We start from the raw sequence: 18,238 nt of genomic DNA on the forward strand, positions 1-18,238 counted from the left end.
GAATATTCCAATCACCGAAGATTTCGGGAAAGAGTGACCGAAACCTAGGTTAGCATGGGAATATGAGTGGAGTTGCGATATTGAAGGAGAAGTAGAGACAATGTAAAAATCCATAAGAGACTTGAGGAAGTAGAGATAAGAGGTAGTCTAGATAGATAACGATGCGTGGATAGTGGGGGGAATAGATCGTTCGCTGAGACGTCAAATTTTTAATGATATCAAGATAAATTCGTGATACCGTGAGAAATACTGATACGTGTGTACGGCTAAGTAAATAAATGATGATAGACAATAAAGTACTGAGTGAGGGAGTGTACGCTAGTAGAGATACCGCGAATAGGCGTTATGCACAGAGATAGTGTGGGAATAAATCGGATGCTAGCGTAGTGAGCATGGCTCAGCGGCGGGTTCTTATGACTTTTAGCCTCTTCGAGCAGGCGGTTCGGCAGTTTAAATAAAACTGGGCAAACAAGACGAGATACGCGAAACTATGGATCTTGAATATTTGCTGACACTGAATGTTGGGGTGCATTAAACTCGGGGCGGGGAAGGTTATTATGTGCAATTGAGTAGAGATCTTGTATTCACTGAGTTCTGCTGACGGCCCCTTGCTATAACTGGAGTCTCACAGCAATACTGTATAGTATTGCAAAACGAGCAATAACATACCAGAAAGGTGTCTTTCTCATTACAGCCTCGAGGACAGCATGCAAGCTTGGCCAAAGTCACCAGATTCCATCAAACTGAGCTTCAGCCAAACGACCGTCTACTTTAAGCCACTTACCTCAAAATCGTACTCTCACTTATTACAATGCGATATTCAAGAATATCACACTCCAATATCAGACAAAGGACTCCAACACACTCCGATCAAGCCACCAGTCTAATTATCCGCCAATGTGCCTGCCCCAACTTCCAACAATTTTTCACTCAACGCACGCAGAACCAAAAATAAATTGCTTTCTCATCCCTTTTGAGCCAGCTGAGCCACATGTGAAGAGCAGATCCGTTAGTGTACGCTAAAGAAGCTAAAGCCATGCGTAGGAACAGAAGTTGTCTTCATGAAAGTATATAGACAACTTCAAATGATACCATCATCCTGAAATCGTTACTTCTTGGTGTATCTATTGGGTCTTCGGATGATCTTTCATTTCATTAATTGCCCATTGGACATGCAGTCCTGATCCTCCGTCCTCAGTCCTAAGGCACTCTTCCGCTTTCGGCAGCGTCCGCTGAGGGTTACCCGGCTGCTGACATTGAGGGCCGGTGTTGGTCATGAGTGACATGGATAGTCAAAGTAGCCAGTATTGGAGAAAACAAGAATAAAACTACCAGCATTTCATAGACAACAAATAATGTTGGTTAAACAAGTTCTGGCAATCAGAACTGCTGTTCTCGCCCATAACATATTTCCCTTGAGTGCATCAACCAGCACGGACTACTCACCCAATCGGGTAACAGGACTGTAATTTCTTTTTCTTGAACCATGCCGAGATCGTGCTTACACCAAGTTTCACCACCCTGGCAGAGGCCAGAGCCAGACAGGCCGCCTGGTCTGTACCCATTGCCACCATTTATCCTCCACAGCGCCAGTAATTCACTTGCAACGCAGGATAATCAAGTTATTTTAGCTGGTATACGCCCAGATATCAGCCGTCTTTGAAACGATTCGCGTACCTTAGAAACCCGGCTAGCTATCCGAACAGCTCACTTTCAGAGACCCCCCGCCGCCAGAAATTCCAGCAAGGGCTTAACAAGAACGACATCAGTCCCAGAAGCCAAATATTGCAAAAGCTACTCACCAGCCGTTGAGTCGAGTGAAGAGAAGTGCCCCGGTTTTTTTGAATCAGAAAAAAAGGCCAACAACAGCTCTTGCCACAGAGTGCACCTTGCACCTACCAGTCTAAAGTTTGTCTAATGGGAGATTCAGCCTCGATGTTTTCGCAGACGTCGGCTATGGCCATTCCCAATGCCTCGACTGAGTCTCAGCCGATCAACATTGCGTACCAGCGCAACAACAGTTCCGTTTTCCAGAATCCAAGAATGCGCAGGGAGAGCATAGCCCACTCACAGGGAATGGGAGGAATCTCTTGGGGTTCCGTCACCATCGGCTCCTGGCTCAAGGAGGAGGTGATGCTCTTGAGCAACTACCATAATCAGGGCAATGCACAGAGTAACGCTCAGCCATTGCCCCAGAATACCATGGGTAATCAAAACAGTCTGCGCAACCTTCTTTCCATCAACGCCCACAACCAGCCCCATGCCGCTGCAATGAACCAGACCGCTTCATCATTTCTCGGAACTTCTTCGGGAATGGGAATGTCGCCTTCTTTTGGAAATTCTGCATATCTGGCAAATTTGGAGGCAAACTATTGCAAGGACTACTCCTGTTGTGGCCAACTGCTGCCGACACTTCACGATCTGCTAAGACACTATGAGGAAACCCACATCCAGCCCTCTCCACCACTAGAGACTCCTCGCGCGCGCCCCATCAACCATCCTATGGATACAGTTTCCACAAATGAGGTGTTTCTCGCCCCTACTGGTGCTGACCAAATGGATCTGGGTGTCGGGCCTGCTCCTACGCACTCGCTGAACAACCAGCAATCGCTTCAGAACATTAACTCAGGCATTCTAGGCCAACAGAGCGGTGGATTTGGGTTTGGAACTGCGTCGCATGGACTGCCGCAGCAGCGTAACCGCACGATGTTCAGCCAGCAGCAGCAGAACTTCCAGAACCACCAGCAACAACAGCAGCAACAACAGCGGCAACAACAGCAACAGCGGCAACAACAACAGCAACAGCATCAACATCAGCACCAACTGCACCAACAACACCCCCAGCAGCATGGTCACTCACATCTCGCGCATGCCCGCCAACACGGCGACATGGACATCGACAACTCCCCGCAGCAGCATTTTGCCATGGATGAAGACGAGGATGACGAAATGTGTATTGATGATCCGGCCCGCCATCTGTATGTCAACGAAAGAGGCGAATATCGTCCCTTCAAGTGTCCTGTCATTGGTTGTGAGAAGACCTACAAGAACCAGAACGGCCTCAAGTACCACCGTCTGCATGGCCATCAGAACCAGACGCTCCAGGAGAATGACGATGGAACCTTTTCGATTCTGGATCCAGAAAGCAATACGCCATATCCTGATGGGGTTGGAATGGAGAAGGATAAGCCTTATAGATGTGAAGTTTGCGGAAAGCGCTATAAGAATCTCAATGGTCTCAAGTATCATCGCGGTCATTCTACTCACTAGATTGATTTTCTCGGTTGAAGGTGGTATTTTAGTACTTGCTGCTTTGCCAATTTACTAGCGCGTCCACTAGAGTGCCCACTAGAGTGTTTACTTGTCTTTGCTGCTCGCTATTTCAGCTCTGATTTCGGACCAAATCCATAACTCTGTTACCCTAATATCGTTGGATTATTCGCTTGAAAATAGCAAATACTTTGGCCAGTCTATGCTAATCTATATCTGGCTACTGGTTCCCTGATTGGTTAGTTTAGCTACTGGTTTGGTTTATGATCGAAATAGTCGAGATGAGCCAATCCATTTGGACATGGACAGTACCTGCTTTACTCAATTTGCCCTCTCAATGCCTGTCTAGCATCGCACTAATATCGAATCTCATCTTGTGCTTTCCGGTCTTAGGGTTCTTGTTGCTTGCCCTGTTCCTGGTTTTTCCGTTGCAACTGCAAATAATGCTGCTCAGCCAGATCCTCCATGGTTCTGGCCCCTCTTTTGCCCTTCTACTTCTCCTTTTTACTTCTTTCCGTGCGTTACATGGTTGCATACAATACAGTTGTATTCTCCATACGTTATTTACCACTTTGCAATAGAGGGACGATCATATGGACATGAACTGCGTAGTCAACAATATTTCATTAAACGTAATTATAAAGCCGAAAACTTCAAACCCCCAAGCTTTCGGCCGGCGCCATTTATCAAGGTCAGGCCTGAATATTGAACAAAAATCCCATTTCACGCCTACCAAGACGGCTCACCGCCTTCATGCCTTCCTCGTCAAGAGCTCCACCAACAAGCTCCCTCTTCTTCTCCTGAAGTTTGAGAATACGATCCTCAACAGAATCCTTCACAAGAAGCCTATATACGTGAACTTCTGTATTCTGGCCAATCCGATGAGCTCTATCAGTAGCCTGGTCTTCAACATACGGATTCCAGAACGGGTCCATCATGATGACATGCGAAGCACAAGTTAAAGTCAAACCAACATTACCAGCCTTTAGTGAGATCAACATCACCTTCTTCTCAGGCTCGCTGTAGAAGCGAGTTACACAGTCATTACGTTGATCTGAACGCATGGTTCCATCGTATCGTAACCACGAGATTCCATCGGCATCTAGTACCATTTGCATGATATCGAAGAGAAACGTGAACTGCGAGAAGATGATAATCTTTTCGTCGGGATAATCCACAAAGATCTTCCGAACGAGGTCCGCAGCAGCATCCACTTTTGCCGAATGCTCGAGTTCACCTCCGTTTCTGTCCATCAATTGATGGACACGTTCCTGTCTTTCATTCAAAGTCACAGTCACACGCTTGTCTATGTGTTTTTTGAATTCTGCAAGATCCATCCGTTTATTGCAAATGGCATCAAAAGCATCATAGTCTACGGCTGCGTCCTCTTTCGTGACTAAACGACAAGTTGGACACTTGGCCGACCTCTTTCCAGCCTGTTCCTCGGTTTGACCTTCCTGGAACTTCTCAAAGTACATCGGCATACAATCGGCGCAGATCGGATGCCCACATCCGCCGAAAAAGTAGACTCCGTCATTAGTCACTTCCTCGTAGCAGAACGGACAGGTGACCCCACTTTCAGCCTCACTGTTGATTCTGGTCACCACGGATCTGTTGAATTGCGCCGCAGAACTGTAGATGTGTTTCCAATTCTCTTTGGCGTAACTGGCGGTAGGATCCGGCTCGGCTGCTCGAACCATGTAATTATGACAGCACGATTGCCGCAATCGCAAGAGCAAAGCCAAAATGTTACTGTAGCTGATATTGGCCTCTTTGTTTAGCATCTTTTCTGCTATAGCCGCACTCGAGTTTTCAAGTTCTTGGTAGAACATGCGCTCGGAAGGATACATTTCAATGATGCATTCTTCAATAACCTTTGGTGGAAGAGTGAGGATAGGCTTACCGTCAATTTTAGAGTCTTTCGTTCGTCTCAACAAAGTGGCCTTCAGCAAAACTTGGAGCTTCTGGATGGCTCTCTTGCTCACCAGTGCATCGTCAACATCCCTATTGCCCTTCTTCATCGGAACCGAGATATCATGCTTAAATCTGCGTTCCTCCGAATAGGGTGAAATCCGCAGAAACCGCATCAAAGGATAAAGTTCATCGATACTGTTTTGCATGGGAGTTCCGCTGAGGCACCAACGATAGGTAGAGCTCAAAAGGGCCACTGACTTAGATGCAAGAGTCAATTTGTTTTTGATGAGATGCGCCTCATCTAATATCACCCTATAAAAGGCATTAGAACTGCCGAAAAAAGGTGACGGCGTATCGGTTTCCACATCGATATCTGGCAAAAAGTTGGCACTCTTAGAAATTCCAGCCGCCTCCAAGGATTTACCATAGTGTTTTTTCATCTCAGAACTCAGAGTTCCATAGGAGATCAGCACGACGTCGTATTTCTGCAACTGAGAGAAATTTGACACTTTGTCAGATTGGTGATAGATCAGCACCTTGAGCTCGTACTCCTCGCTGATTTTGGTCATGATTTCAGCCTGCCATTGGCGCAAAAGGGCCACCGGCGCCACCACAAGATTGGTCTGACAACGTGGAATCACCGATCTGTTAGCTATCATCAAGGCGATCGCCTGGACCGTCTTACCAAGACCCATATCATCGGACAGAATACCACCCTTATTGATTGACTTCTCCATCCTTTGCAACCATGACAAACCAATACGCTGGTGAGGAAGCAATTGAACTGTCAACTCTGGTGGTGTCAAAGCCATCCCCTCCTTCTCATCCTCTTGGACAATCTTCAGCAAATTCTCAATGTTCTGGGACTCTGTCTGATGCAACTGCGTGTAGACATTGCTGGTGAAACCACGATGGTCGTTGACACGCGAACTTTGGGCCAGAGCATCAGAATATTGATCTCTAAATGATGGCATGTTCTCGCTAGCCCAGTTCATAAAGGCCGCATGCGCCTTGCCGCGTATCTCTTTCAGGACACCAATTTCTCGTGCGATCTCACGATCCTTCGCAGCCAGATCAACTCTTTGCTGCGTATAGCTCCTGACCTGGGCCTCGTGAGCAGCGGATAGCTGAGCATCTCCAATTACCTCGTTCGCCATTGTGCGCATGAAGTCCATCGCCTTGCCCAGATTCCTCATGCTCTCGTGGACCATCTTCCATTCCTCTACCTTCTGCTCATAGGCCCTTGAAACCTTCTCCCAGACCAGCTGAGGCGACTCCTGCATAGGGCCCGAGACTCTGGTCTCGGAAAGAATCTCTATCTCGTCGTCAGAGTCTTCTGTGTGTTTACTGGGGTATATCTCTCTCGTTTGTGTGGATTGAGGCGCGGTCCATCCAAACAATGAGGATGGTGGCTGTGGTCGTATCTGTGGTGGCAACCTGGAATCAATCCGAGAAGTATTCAATGGCGTAAAACCAGTGTCATCATCAGAGTCTAGCTCCGTCAGGTCGATTATCTCTGGCTTTTGCCTCTTTGGCTCGGGTTCTAAGACTTCACGTAGCGAGGCACCAACTTCATCACCATCACCTGCTACCACGGGCTTCCATTCCACGCTTTGAACAGACGTATTAGAACTAGTACCAACAGCCCCCCTGGAGTTATATAAGCTGCTCAGGCGATCTTGTGGCAAAGTTGAGACATCTCCCAAAGAACGTCCCTCGTAGCGATCTACCGGAGCGTTAGCCTCATCGCTGTAATCCGTGTCGTCGAGGTCCACAACGTCACGTGCGGCAATCGCATCCATAGTGGAGAACCACAAGTATCCTAGACGAGAGTTAAGCTATCTGAACTAGTGAAAGAGGCAAAGTATCAGCGCGCAAGGCTCTTTCTACTGTTGTACTTGCCGCATCCGCGCCAAAAAGTTGAAGGGTACACGTTCGGTTGGTATTTGTGTCATACACTTCTTTAAACTACCTAGCTATTATTCACCGTTTTCTTCTGCTATTTTCACCACGATGTTCTGTAACTCTGCCTGGAGCTTTGGGTGAGACTCATTAAAGCAAAGCCCACGCTCGAATTCGGCTTTGGCGTCCACAAGGCGGCCAAGATTCCGTGCAGCCACACCCTTTCGTAGGAAGTGGTCTGGCACGTTGGGCATGATGTTCGTCAGAATCTCGGCGTCGTTATATGCATCCAAAAAGTTTCCTGCCATCAAGTTGGCATCGCAGCGTCCGTTCAGACACACAGCCACCTCCGGGATCGTCAGCTGAAACGACTCAAATTTGGCGCGGCGACTGGCCATCTCCAGCGCAAGACCAAACTGCTTGGCTGCATCGGCAAATTTCTGTGTCTTCATCGAGGAAACCGCTGCCTCATGCATTTTCTTAGTCATAGCCGAGAGGGACTTATTGTAGGATTCTTTAGAGGGTGCAGGAGGCACGTCTCCTCCGTTGGACACCAGCTCTGACGTCAGTGTGTTGAGCTGCGACAGCTCCACCTGGAGATCTTTGTATTGCGACGCGGAAACATCGTCATCCAGCGTCACCTTTTTAGTGGTGGAATCGTAGCTGATTGGATAAGTCATTTGGTACTGTTAAACACGATAGTGCGTTAGGTGAGATCCAGAGTGTCTTCTTGATATGGAAAAACAATCACGTGACTTGAAAGATCACGTGCCAGTCTACTCTTCTTCTCTCGTCGAGCCTCGAAACCCCAGACAAGAAAATGGATATCTCTATGCTCACCCAGCCGTTTTTTTTACTTTTTTGTCTGAAAAACCCCTAGAGCCACTCTACAATGCCTCCTAAGAAACGTTTGGGCAAAGTTCTCGAGACGAACAAGGAAGATGCGCAGTTCCGCGAGGCGCTGAAACTTTACGAGTCAAAGCAGTACCGTAAGGCTCTGAAGATTTTGGACGTGCTGCTGAAAAAATCTCCTAGCGCCGAAGCTTTTTCGCTCAAGGGACTTCTCTTGTACAACCTGAACGAGTTAACAGAGGCCGAATCCTACATCTTGAAGGGAATCGCCAAAGACGACAACAATGTGATCGTCAACCATATCTCGGGCATCTACTACCGTGCTGTGAACAACCTGAAGGAGGCGGCAAAATGGTTTTCCGGTGCCGTTGAGCATGGAAGCTCCAACAAGAACATTCTCAGAGATCTTTCGTCTGTCCAGTCACAGATCAGGGATTACAAGGGATTAGTCAAGTCGCGGTTGGCATATCTTGAAGACCAACCAGCTTACAGGGCCAACTGGACCGCCCTGGCAACTGCTTATCATCTGAACAAGGATCATGCTGCTGCTGAGAGAGTTCTGACCAAGTTTGAGAACATGGTTAAGGGCAATTACTCCGAGGCGGACCTTTACGAGCAGTCCGAGTGCACTTTGTATTTGAATCGGATCATTGGCGAGACAGGAGATCACCAGAGAGCTCTTGATGATCTTGAAAGGATCAAGGACTGGGCCAGGGATGGCGTGGCTGTTTTGGAGTCTAAGGCATTTTATCTGACATCTCTTGGAAGAAATAAGGAGGCCTCTGTTGTTTACAGAGAGTTACTCCAAAGAAACCCAGACAACCAGGATTACTACCTCAAGCTGGAAGAGACTTTGGGAACCACCACCAAGCCAGTTGCTGTCAGAAAGGCTCTTTACGAGAAGCTTGGTCGTTTCTACCCGAAGTCAGAGCCGGTGAAGTTCATTCCTCTGACATTTCTTACTGGTGATGATTTCAAGCAGGCTGCTGAGTCTTACATCCTTTCCCAGCTCAAAAGAGGTGTTCCTTCTGCTTTCGTGAACGTGAAACCACTCTATAGAAAGAAGGCCAACGTCCCAGTATTTTTGGAGATTGTTACCAAATTTTTCGAGAACGAGGCCGCGAAAGTGTCCCCTTTGACTTGGTGCTGGACTGCATACTACCTGGCATTACACCATCTCCACGTCAAAAATCTTTCCAAGGCTTTAGAGTATATCAATCTTGCCATTGATCACACACCCACATTGGTGGAGCTTTATGTTGCGAAAGCCAGAATTCTGAAGCATTTCAACAAATTGCAAGAGGCTGCTGAGGTGATGGACTCCGGCAGATCTTTGGATCTACAGGACCGTTTCATCAACTCCAAAGCCACCAAATACTATCTACGTGCCAACTTGATAGACAGTGCTGTCAAGACGATCTCTCTGTTCACCAAGAACGATGAGGGTGCTGTTAACGGAATCAAGGACCTACATGTGATGCAGAGTATCTGGTTCATCACCGAGAATGGAGAAGCCTATTACAGACTATTCCTTGCCAAACTGGCAGAACTAGAGGAATTTAACAGATCAGCGGATGCTGATGATGAAGAAACCATCATTACAAGAAACGTTCTCGAAGATGAGATTTCCGAATTCAAGGCTCTTTCTGCTAAACGGTTCATTGCAATCACCAAGATTTACGATGAGTTTTTCAGCGATCAGATGGACTTCCACTCTTATTGTATGAGAAGAGGTACCCCAAGAGCTTACATCGACACCATCAAGTGGGAGGACAGATTGTATGGAAGCCCAATGTATGTGAGAGCTATCATGGGCCTGGCCAAGATACATCTTGATGTTGACCGAGACATCAAAGAGGGCAGACCGTTTGGGTTCGAAACCGCTCCAATGCTTCCTTCAAGCAAGAGGACCAAGAAAGCCAAATCGCAAAACGCTAAGAGACGCGAGGAAGTTATCACCAAGACGGCTCCATACTCTGAGGATAATGATGCCATTGGACTGAACTACATTGAATCGCTTTACAAGGACAAAAATGGAGTCGATTTGCTGGTGCCTTATTATGACAAGATTGACAAGGAGCTCATCTGCACAAATCTGTTAGGTTTCAAAATCTTCCAGATCCAGAAGAAGTATCTGGTCTCCAACGGATGCGTCTCTAAGCTGTCTGAATTGACCAACGACAAACACCCTCATATTGCTCCTCTTCTACTGGAACTCAAGCTGGTTGCTACTAATGACGAATCAATTGTTGCTCCACTGAAAAAGCTGCTTTTGCTTGGGCTTGGAAAAAGATTTCCTGCCTTTGCGGGTGAGGATGAAAGTTCCAAGCTGGTTTCCAAGGTGGTGGACCATTATCTTTCGAGAAGCACACCAGAAACGGCTTGTGCTATAACGGAAATTCTCCAAAAACTTCTGGAATTTGTTGCAGAGCAAACCAAGAGCGACCTGGAGAACAAGCTTGAGGCCATTGAAAGCGCTGTTGATCCATACGCCTTAAGCAAGATACAAGCCTTCAGGGTTTATTAGTCTGGCATAGTATCCCTTTCTTATATACACTTCAACCTAACCAGTTAACCAACCTTCCACCTGACTTCTTGCGACCGCGGTGGTCACCTGTAATCCGCGTGTTCCCATAGGGAAGTAACTCACAGTGTACCATATGGCAGCAACCATTTGCACAAGACACGCGATGAAAGCCAGAAAAACGGACCTCAGAACCAAACAGAACACCAAGGTCAATACAATACTGCCAAAATAAGTCACAGTGAAAGGCAATCGCTGTACACTAAAAAGATGGGCTGCGTACTTGCGAAAGCCCTGAAGCACTCCAAATGACACCAGAAATAGGGTTGATCCCAGAGTCCACAAAAGAACCCATTTTGCCGGTCTAACCATGAATACTGGCGTCAGAAAGAAACAGAGCATGAAACAGAGTGCGGACCCTGCGAGTGTGATAGCGAAGACGGAAAGCCTCTCGAACTTGGAGACTGTGGAAGGTTAGTAGGTGAAAAATCGGTCTAAAAGTGATCAGAATCGCACAATTGCTTACGATGTAGAAGCCCAGGTTCCGACGTAACAACCTCATCACTCGTGAGACTAATAGCACCGTTGGAATCGCTGAACGGGTTCAATTGTTGGAACGTGGAGGCCACTCTATGGCTGAAAGAGGCCTCAGCCTCGTTGGCTGGAGTTGGCACCTGGGGGACTGAGGTGGGTAGGCTCAGAGAGTTGTCGTCACCAATGTTGACCCCAGGTATGCTATTGAGAAATCTTAGAGCCATAGTAAAGCAGGATGCTCAAAATAATGTCGTCTTATAGATAGTCTTTGTAGATGAGTTCTATCATGATATGTGTTACAAGGGATGGCTTGATAGACCTCATCGCATGTGGCTGTGCCAGGAGACAATGGCTGGTGCAATCCGGCTGGTGCAATTTAGCCGAGTCCGGGGCAGATTTCGACAATGGATTGAACTCAACGTTTGGAGTGAAATTAGCTAGTTTTGCTAGTTTTTACTAAAAAACCGTTATATTACAAAGTCATACATATCGTTGGGTCACGTTGTCTTGCCCATCGGTGACGCGCTCGCCGAAACTGACGTCCGGGCGTTATTTGGGGATTGCGATTGCGACATGGAAGTTGTAGACGAGTGTCTCACTTCCTCCTGATGCTGAGCCTCAGCAAGAGGTCCCACACCAATGCTGGCTAGTCCAACCTCGGCACTGGTGTGTAGAAAGTTGACTCTCTTGTCTTGGGGAATGTTCTTCTTCACCTCCAGAGCCCGCAATCTAATAGAAAGCTCCACTTCTCTTCTATTGCGGGAGTCAATCTCGTTCTGGAGATGTTGGATATACTCCACAGACTTGGTGAGGATCTGGCCCTTGTTGGGCTTTCCATCCTTGGTTCCCGTCGACTTCTCCTTCGACTCCTCAAAGAACGGCCTTGGGATTATTGTCAAAAGCTCTTGAATTTTGTCGTTAATGTTGTCCTTTCTCTTGCGCTCAAATGACGCACCGCTAGGCGGAGTTGTCTGGCTTGATCGACGCCGATCGTTGTCAAAATCCTCTCCTTCTTCGTCTCTAGAAGGCTGCCTTTCGGTGCCAAGCGCCCTTGACAAAGAAGTCCGCACATTGCGATCCATCGGAGGGTTCAGACTTTGCGAAAGCCTCCGGTCATTGTAGTTGAATCTGTTAAGGAAATCTGTATCTCCACCCCCTGGTAGCGAGCCAACGGTGCTTCCGAACTGGTCATCCTCCGCCGGAAATCCGCCCAGCTCGGACTTGATAGGGTTTCCATTCAGCAAACCTTGGTCATCGTTTCCGTTCTCAACGGCATCCCAATTAAGGTAATCCATTTTGGACAAAGAGAGAGAGAGAGAGGGGGAGTAAAGTTAAAAGATGGATAGATTGTGTAGGGTTTCAACCTTTCGGAGTTTGGGATGAGTTGGGGTGAGTTGAGACAGTCACGACCATTGGCATGCCTGCCTGTATTAGAAAGAGGGACCGATACGAGAAGCGATTAGATGATTCAATTCTTGGTGACACACAATATGGGACTCTAAAATAATGAACTCGTCCTTTCATACTTTAATAAAATTCGTGAGCCACAAGATAACTTCCCTTGAGAGAGTCCAACCACATTTGGTTACGAACCCGGGTATCATATCACATGCTGATACGCTCTACACTGCCAACCTGAGCCCAAGAGACCAACTAATCGAAAAGTTTCAGAGAATTCAAGATTCTCATATCAATAAAAAAAATCAAAAAATTGTAACATGACCGCTTTTCAATGCCTGGTGACCATATCCTTCAGATTAGTTCTCTGTGGTTTGCAGCCCGGCATCTTTCATTGATTATCACACTACGCGTTCTTCAGTCTTCTTTAGCGTTCTATGAACCACCTTCTAGTCCGCTACTGAAAAGTCTCCAACAACAAAGGTATTTTACTAGTTAGAGATGCCAATAGACTACTCAAAGTGGGATAAGATTGAGCTGTCTGACGATAGCGATATCGAAGTACACCCCAATGTGGACAAACGTTCTTTCATTAAGTGGAAGCAACGTGACATACACGAGAAGAGAGATCAGAGAAACCGCGAAATCCACACGATCCGCATCCAGAATGAAATGTACACGGTGTTAAATGAGCGTATGGACACTCTTATTTCTGGCTTACCTCATAGCTCCCTTGGAAATGAAGCCGAGAGAAACGCTTTTATTGCAGCCAAGTTCAACCCCACGGATAGGTGTTCTCTTGAAGATGACCCCGATTCACCCACATACAACGAAATGATCGAGGACTTGTTTACTCAGATTGAAGGAGACATCAAGAAAGAGGGTAACGATCCAAAGAATCCTGACTTAGTGTTGGAAAAGCTAAAGTCTCATCGAGCTAGAATCGACAAGGTGTTGAGAGACAATGGGCCTAGGCTGGACAGGTTGTTGGAGGAGAAGGCTGATCATATTTCTAGTGAAGATATTCACGATGGATTCAATCGGGTAATCATCAACAAGCAGGACGAGTCAGCAAGTGCCGAGCCACCCAAATCACAACCAACGGCAACCAAAACCGTGAAGTCAGAGGAGAAAGTGGTTACTACTATCAACACCCCGGTTGCCAGCTCAAAAGCTGGGCCTTCGAAGCCTTTGGATCAGCTTGATGAACTCGAGGTTCTGCAAGAAACGGAGGCCTTTTCCCATATCTCCACTGACAACTTCCTTGAATCAGGCAGGTTCCTAGAGAGACACCCCTACATTATCAGCGAACAGCAAAAGGATGCTTTGTTGATGACAGCATTTGATGCTGAACTGGCAGGAGACTCTAAGCGTGCTTATGAGATTGTCCACCAGTCGACTTTGATCCAGTTTGCAGACCAGTTGTCTGGAGGAAGCAGAGGTTCTCGCGATGCCAGAGTGCGCGCCGTTGGAATGCTTATTGGAAAGCTCATTGACCCCAACCATCAGACCCGCAAGATTTTCATGGAAGATGTGAAGCGCACTTTTGAGCACATTATAGGCCGCTGCAAGACAATTCGAGCCGAGGAAGAGGCCAACGAAGGTCAGGAAGGTGTTGAGCAAATCCAGTTGCGGTCGATGGATCCAAACTCAGAGCTTGTGGTTAGCATTCCTCCAGAGGGAACAGCCGAATACGCTGCGTTTGAAAAGATTCCGCTTTCAATGCAAGAGGCTCTCAGAACCGGGTCTTTGGACGAAATCAACAAAGTTTTCGGTTCAATGGAGGTCCCAGCGGCGGAGGCCATCCTGGAGTTATTCGATGAGTGTGGAGTCATTTCTATCCAAGCTCTACTAGAGAATGAAGACGAGTTCAACGAGCTCAAGGGCCAGTTTGAAACAGAACAGCCTGCAAAGCAACTGGAAAGACTTGAGGAACTCGATCTCGACGACGAAGTGGTTTCTACTGCTGACCTTGTCGATTGAACGGTTTCAAGCACCGTGATTAATATTGCATCGTTTTCATCCATATATACAGCTATTGAAGTGAGGCATTACCAGCCATTCAGTACGAGTCTGGCATCTGTAACCACTCAGTACAAATCAGGCATCCGCAGCACGTTGTTCTCCTTGTTTTCGCTCAGTTCCTGAAGTCGCGCAAGAATCTTGCTATCACGCCATTTATCTGGCAACGGCGTAACATCAAAGTTGCGAGTTGCCCAGTAGTAGATATCCCAGTCTGGTTCGTCCAGCAATTTGTCGTACTCTTCAAGTTCCTCGGCAGTCATGGTGGCTAAATACTTGTCAGCAAAGGTGGAAAGCAGCAAGTCTGACTCCAAGATTCCACGCTTGCGCGACTGATACAGCAGCCTGCGTCTCTTGTTTTCCACTGGCTCGTTGGGCCGGGCAATGGGCTCCACCTTAATCACCACCTCGGTATTGGCACGTAGGACGGAGCTGTGAAAGGTCCTTCTGGCGACCTGAATACTACTCCTCATAGGAATGGTGACAAACCGCATTTTGTGTAATTTCAATCCAGATTTGTGGTGTATAAGAGTACGACTAGAGACAAGCAAACGTCAAAATCTCAGGATCCCAAGAAGCTGTTGGTGAGATAGTTTCGTGTAATTACCAATATCCAATTTGACTGGAGCACTCTGGTGAAAAATGGCATTTCGGTCAGCGTCTGGAAAACAGCCGCAAAATGAAACTAATTGATGAATTAATTTGAATGCAGTTATCCGATCTTATTCTTTTAAATGAGCCAAACAAATATGTTGAGCTCTCAATTAGTCTCCTGGTCGTAGACACCAGCTCGGCCCTCAGGTTGGAACTCTATCCGATAATTTGTGCTTCGCACTCAGATAAGACACATGGGCCATCGCTCTACGTGGCGCATGTCGGTCGCTGGATGCGATGTCTTGTTCTTCTTTGTTCTTCCCTGTTCTTCTCCGTTCTTTAACCTGTGTTCTCCATTGTTCTCATTAAATTTCCTCATTTTTGTCTGCAAATGAAGCTAAGCGTCCTTGCTGCTCTGTGTGCCTACATGGCCATGCCCGGTGTGGTTGTGGCCGAGAAATCGGCTGTCGACCACCCTACTTACTCCCCCATAGCTAAGCTGAACGAAGACTCATTTTTCGAGCCTTTCGACGACGAAGATTGGGAAAAAAAGTGGGTCGTTTCGCATGCGAAACGTGATGGTGAATTTGCTTACGTTGGCAAATGGAATGTTGAGGAATCGTCTGTCAACCCTGGTTTTGCTGGTGACAAGGGCCTTGTTCTTAAGTCCGAGGCTGCTCACCATGCAATTTCGCTGCAACTCCCAGAGCCTTTCGACAACAAGGGTAAAACATTGGTTCTTCAATATGAGGTGAAGCTTCAGAAGGGACTAACTTGTGGCGGTGCCTACGTGAAGCTCCTTTCAGCTGAAGGGCTTGAAGGTGATTTCTCCAACGAGACGCCTTACCAGGTCATGTTTGGTCCTGACAGGTGTGGTGCCACCAACAAGGTCCACTTGATCTTGAAGCGTAAGAACCCAATTACCGGGGAATATGAGGAGAAGCACCTCGTTTCTGCTCCAATGAGTCGAGTAGTGAAGACTACCAGCCTCTACACTCTGATCATCACTCCTGAACAGGAGTTTGAGATACGTATCAACGGCGATGTTGTCATAGCTGGCTCTTTGTTTGAAGAGTCTCTTTTTGCTCCTTCTTTCAACCCTCCAAAGGAGATTGCAGATGCCAACGATCTCAAACCAGCTGACTGGGTTGACGAGGAGCTGATCCCTGACCCAACAGCCGTGAAGCCTGCTGACTGGGATGAGGAGGCTCCTTTCTACATCGATGATGTGGACGCAGTGAAGCCTGATGACTGGGATGAAGATGCTGAAGACTACATTCCAGATCCAGAAGCATCCATTCCAGAGGACTGGGATGAGGAAGAAGATGGAGAATGGCTTGCACCTGAGATTCCCAACCCGGCCTGCCAAGACCACGGTTGCGGCCCTTGGTCTCCACCTCAGATCAAGAATCCTGCCTACAAGGGCAAGTTCGTTGCTCCTTTGATCCCCAACCCCGAATACCAGGGCGAATGGGCACCAAGGCTTGTCGCCAACCCAGACTACTACGAGGATGCGACTCCTGCTGACCTCGAGCCAATTGGAGGAATCGGTTTCGAGCTTTGGACTATGAGTGAGGATATCTTGTTTGACAACATTTTGCTTGGTCATGATGTTGCTGAGGCCGAGTATATCGGAAACGCGACATTCACACCTAAGGTCGAGATCGAACAGGAGGCTGCCTCCAAAGAGGCTCCAAAGGCTGCGTTCGAGCCAGAAACCCCTCCTTCATACAAGGAAGATGCAATTTCTTTTGTCAGCGCCTACAAGGAGGTGATTGTTGAGTATGCCACCGAAAAGGTCGGACAGCTCATCAACGTGTTCTGGACTTTCGTGCACGAGGCAGACCTTTATTTTACTGACTTCATGGACAGTCCTTTAAACACGTTTCTCACGCGGTTCCCAGAGCTCTGCTACTTTGTCGGCTACTTCCTAGCAGGACTGACATTCGTGATGATGATCTTTGGTTTCATCGTTGCTTCGCTGGTTGGAGACGCTGTTCCAGGTCTGATTGAGACGCCAAAGACCGAAGACGTCGACAAAAACAAGGATGTCAAGGAACAGGTTACAGAGGCAAACGGTGCCGAGGCAAATGAAACTGTGGCTACTAAGCGTTCTGTCAAGAGTACATAAAAGTTGTTGATCTATCGTTTTGCTTAGGCCTAGCGGCTTTACCGGGTCCCTTTACTAATCTATTCATCATTATCATTATTAGGTTCCCTCTCTTGTATTAGTTGAGAAATCTTCGCAACATCTGGCCAGTTCATCACTTTGTTGCACTTAGAACATCTTCCTTTTGACGGGGTCGCAGATAGACTGGTAGTTTCTGTGCTTTCTTTGACCTCCGTGTCTTCAGTCGTTTCGACGATTTCTGAGTCTTGTATAAGTCCATTGCCTTTTGCAACTTCTTCTTCCAAAAACTTTTCATTCAAGCAGTTTAAATGGAACACTGCCGCGCACGGCGAGTGGAAACACACAGCCACAGCCTCTGGCCTTTCCACTGCCTTCTCACAAATGGAACATACGCGATCCGAATCCGCCAAAGTCGATAATGATCTCTCCAGCAGAGCATTTTCATCTTCGCGCACAACATCTCTGAACTTCTGGAGCTCCTCGTAGTTCCCTGTGGGGTAAGGCTGCGAGTCTTTCTGGACATCCCTGTCCACTCTCACGTGGTCTGGAAACAGCACACCGTGCTTGCTCAAACACCATGCGTCATACACATCGTTATCAAACACGTGAACACGGAGTCCAAGCCGGGAGAAACCAGGTGCCATCAGCAACAGCTTACAGTTGGCAGTTTTTGCATGGAGATCACGTCCAGAGCCACTGGTCTTGTGAAGGCTGATCCGATTTTCTCGGGGTATGTGACGCGTTTGATACGCATGCTGCCATGCGTGCTCAAACTGTAGAGCCGTAACCAGAGACGGAAACCCGTATACCAACATCGCCACTCTCCATGGCCTGTAGCCTACTTTCTTTGTACGGTAAGCTCCTCCTCTCTTGAGGTCTCCGTTGTGCTGCCGTAGCCTCCTCACCGGGTCGGGTGTTGACCCGACATAAAATGACCGCGGCTTAGACACTGACCGCAGCAGATAGCAGCAGTAAAAGTCGCGGATTTTGTCGGCGGTCATGCCGGTGGAGGGGAAAGGAAGAATAAACTGGGGAAGATATGAGTAGCGAAAACCAATCTGTTTATGAGTAGTGTACCAAACAAAACCAATGTCGTT

The 18,238-nt window shown here is 47.5% G+C and overlaps 11 protein-coding genes across 11 annotated transcripts; 5 read left to right on the forward strand and 6 right to left on the reverse strand.

The window, feature by feature from the left end:
- Window positions 1-1,917: 1,917 nt before the first annotated feature.
- Window positions 1,918-3,270, forward strand: KUCA_T00000649001 (uncharacterized protein; the record flags this gene model as incomplete). Its single annotated transcript, XM_022605209.1, has 1 exon — window positions 1,918-3,270. The coding sequence occupies one exon, from the start codon at window positions 1,918-1,920 to the stop codon at window positions 3,268-3,270; it is 1,353 nt and encodes a 450-aa protein (XP_022456700.1).
- Window positions 3,271-3,533: 263 nt separating this feature from the next.
- Window positions 3,534-3,851, forward strand: KUCA_T00000650001 (uncharacterized protein; the record flags this gene model as incomplete). Its single annotated transcript, XM_022605210.1, has 1 exon — window positions 3,534-3,851. The coding sequence occupies one exon, from the start codon at window positions 3,534-3,536 to the stop codon at window positions 3,849-3,851; it is 318 nt and encodes a 105-aa protein (XP_022456701.1).
- A 111-nt stretch (window positions 3,852-3,962) lies between these two features.
- On the reverse strand, window positions 3,963-6,986 carry KUCA_T00000651001 (uncharacterized protein; the record flags this gene model as incomplete). Its single annotated transcript, XM_022605211.1, has 1 exon — window positions 3,963-6,986. One exon carries the CDS (start codon window positions 6,984-6,986, stop codon window positions 3,963-3,965), a length of 3,024 nt encoding a protein of 1,007 aa, XP_022456702.1.
- Window positions 6,987-7,163: 177 nt separating this feature from the next.
- Window positions 7,164-7,766, reverse strand: KUCA_T00000652001 (uncharacterized protein; the record flags this gene model as incomplete). Its single annotated transcript, XM_022605212.1, has 1 exon — window positions 7,164-7,766. One exon carries the CDS (start codon window positions 7,764-7,766, stop codon window positions 7,164-7,166), a length of 603 nt encoding a protein of 200 aa, XP_022456703.1.
- Window positions 7,767-7,978: 212 nt separating this feature from the next.
- KUCA_T00000653001 (uncharacterized protein) lies at window positions 7,979-10,465 on the forward strand (the record flags this gene model as incomplete). The annotated part of the gene is made up of 1 exon (XM_022605213.1): window positions 7,979-10,465. One exon carries the CDS (start codon window positions 7,979-7,981, stop codon window positions 10,463-10,465), a length of 2,487 nt encoding a protein of 828 aa, XP_022456704.1.
- A 36-nt stretch (window positions 10,466-10,501) lies between these two features.
- On the reverse strand, window positions 10,502-11,220 carry KUCA_T00000654001 (uncharacterized protein; the record flags this gene model as incomplete). Its single annotated transcript, XM_022605214.1, has 2 exons — window positions 10,502-10,926; window positions 10,989-11,220. 2 exons carry the CDS (start codon window positions 11,218-11,220, stop codon window positions 10,502-10,504), a joined length of 657 nt encoding a protein of 218 aa, XP_022456705.1.
- Window positions 11,221-11,493: 273 nt separating this feature from the next.
- KUCA_T00000655001 (uncharacterized protein) lies at window positions 11,494-12,291 on the reverse strand (the record flags this gene model as incomplete). The annotated part of the gene is made up of 1 exon (XM_022605215.1): window positions 11,494-12,291. One exon carries the CDS (start codon window positions 12,289-12,291, stop codon window positions 11,494-11,496), a length of 798 nt encoding a protein of 265 aa, XP_022456706.1.
- Window positions 12,292-12,895: 604 nt separating this feature from the next.
- Window positions 12,896-14,377, forward strand: KUCA_T00000656001 (uncharacterized protein; the record flags this gene model as incomplete). Its single annotated transcript, XM_022605216.1, has 1 exon — window positions 12,896-14,377. One exon carries the CDS (start codon window positions 12,896-12,898, stop codon window positions 14,375-14,377), a length of 1,482 nt encoding a protein of 493 aa, XP_022456707.1.
- A 107-nt stretch (window positions 14,378-14,484) lies between these two features.
- KUCA_T00000657001 (uncharacterized protein) lies at window positions 14,485-14,910 on the reverse strand (the record flags this gene model as incomplete). Its single annotated transcript, XM_022605217.1, has 1 exon — window positions 14,485-14,910. One exon carries the CDS (start codon window positions 14,908-14,910, stop codon window positions 14,485-14,487), a length of 426 nt encoding a protein of 141 aa, XP_022456708.1.
- Window positions 14,911-15,401: 491 nt separating this feature from the next.
- Window positions 15,402-17,141, forward strand: KUCA_T00000658001 (uncharacterized protein; the record flags this gene model as incomplete). Its single annotated transcript, XM_022605219.1, has 1 exon — window positions 15,402-17,141. One exon carries the CDS (start codon window positions 15,402-15,404, stop codon window positions 17,139-17,141), a length of 1,740 nt encoding a protein of 579 aa, XP_022456709.1.
- A 59-nt stretch (window positions 17,142-17,200) lies between these two features.
- KUCA_T00000659001 (uncharacterized protein) lies at window positions 17,201-18,142 on the reverse strand (the record flags this gene model as incomplete). The annotated part of the gene is made up of 1 exon (XM_022605220.1): window positions 17,201-18,142. One exon carries the CDS (start codon window positions 18,140-18,142, stop codon window positions 17,201-17,203), a length of 942 nt encoding a protein of 313 aa, XP_022456710.1.
- Window positions 18,143-18,238: the final 96 nt, after the last annotated feature.

This window comes from Kuraishia capsulata, genomic scaffold, assembly GCF_000576695.1.
Source record: "Kuraishia capsulata CBS 1993 genomic scaffold, Kuraishia_capsulata_scaffold_1, whole genome shotgun sequence".
Lineage (NCBI taxonomy): Eukaryota > Fungi > Ascomycota > Pichiomycetes > Pichiales > Pichiaceae > Kuraishia > Kuraishia capsulata.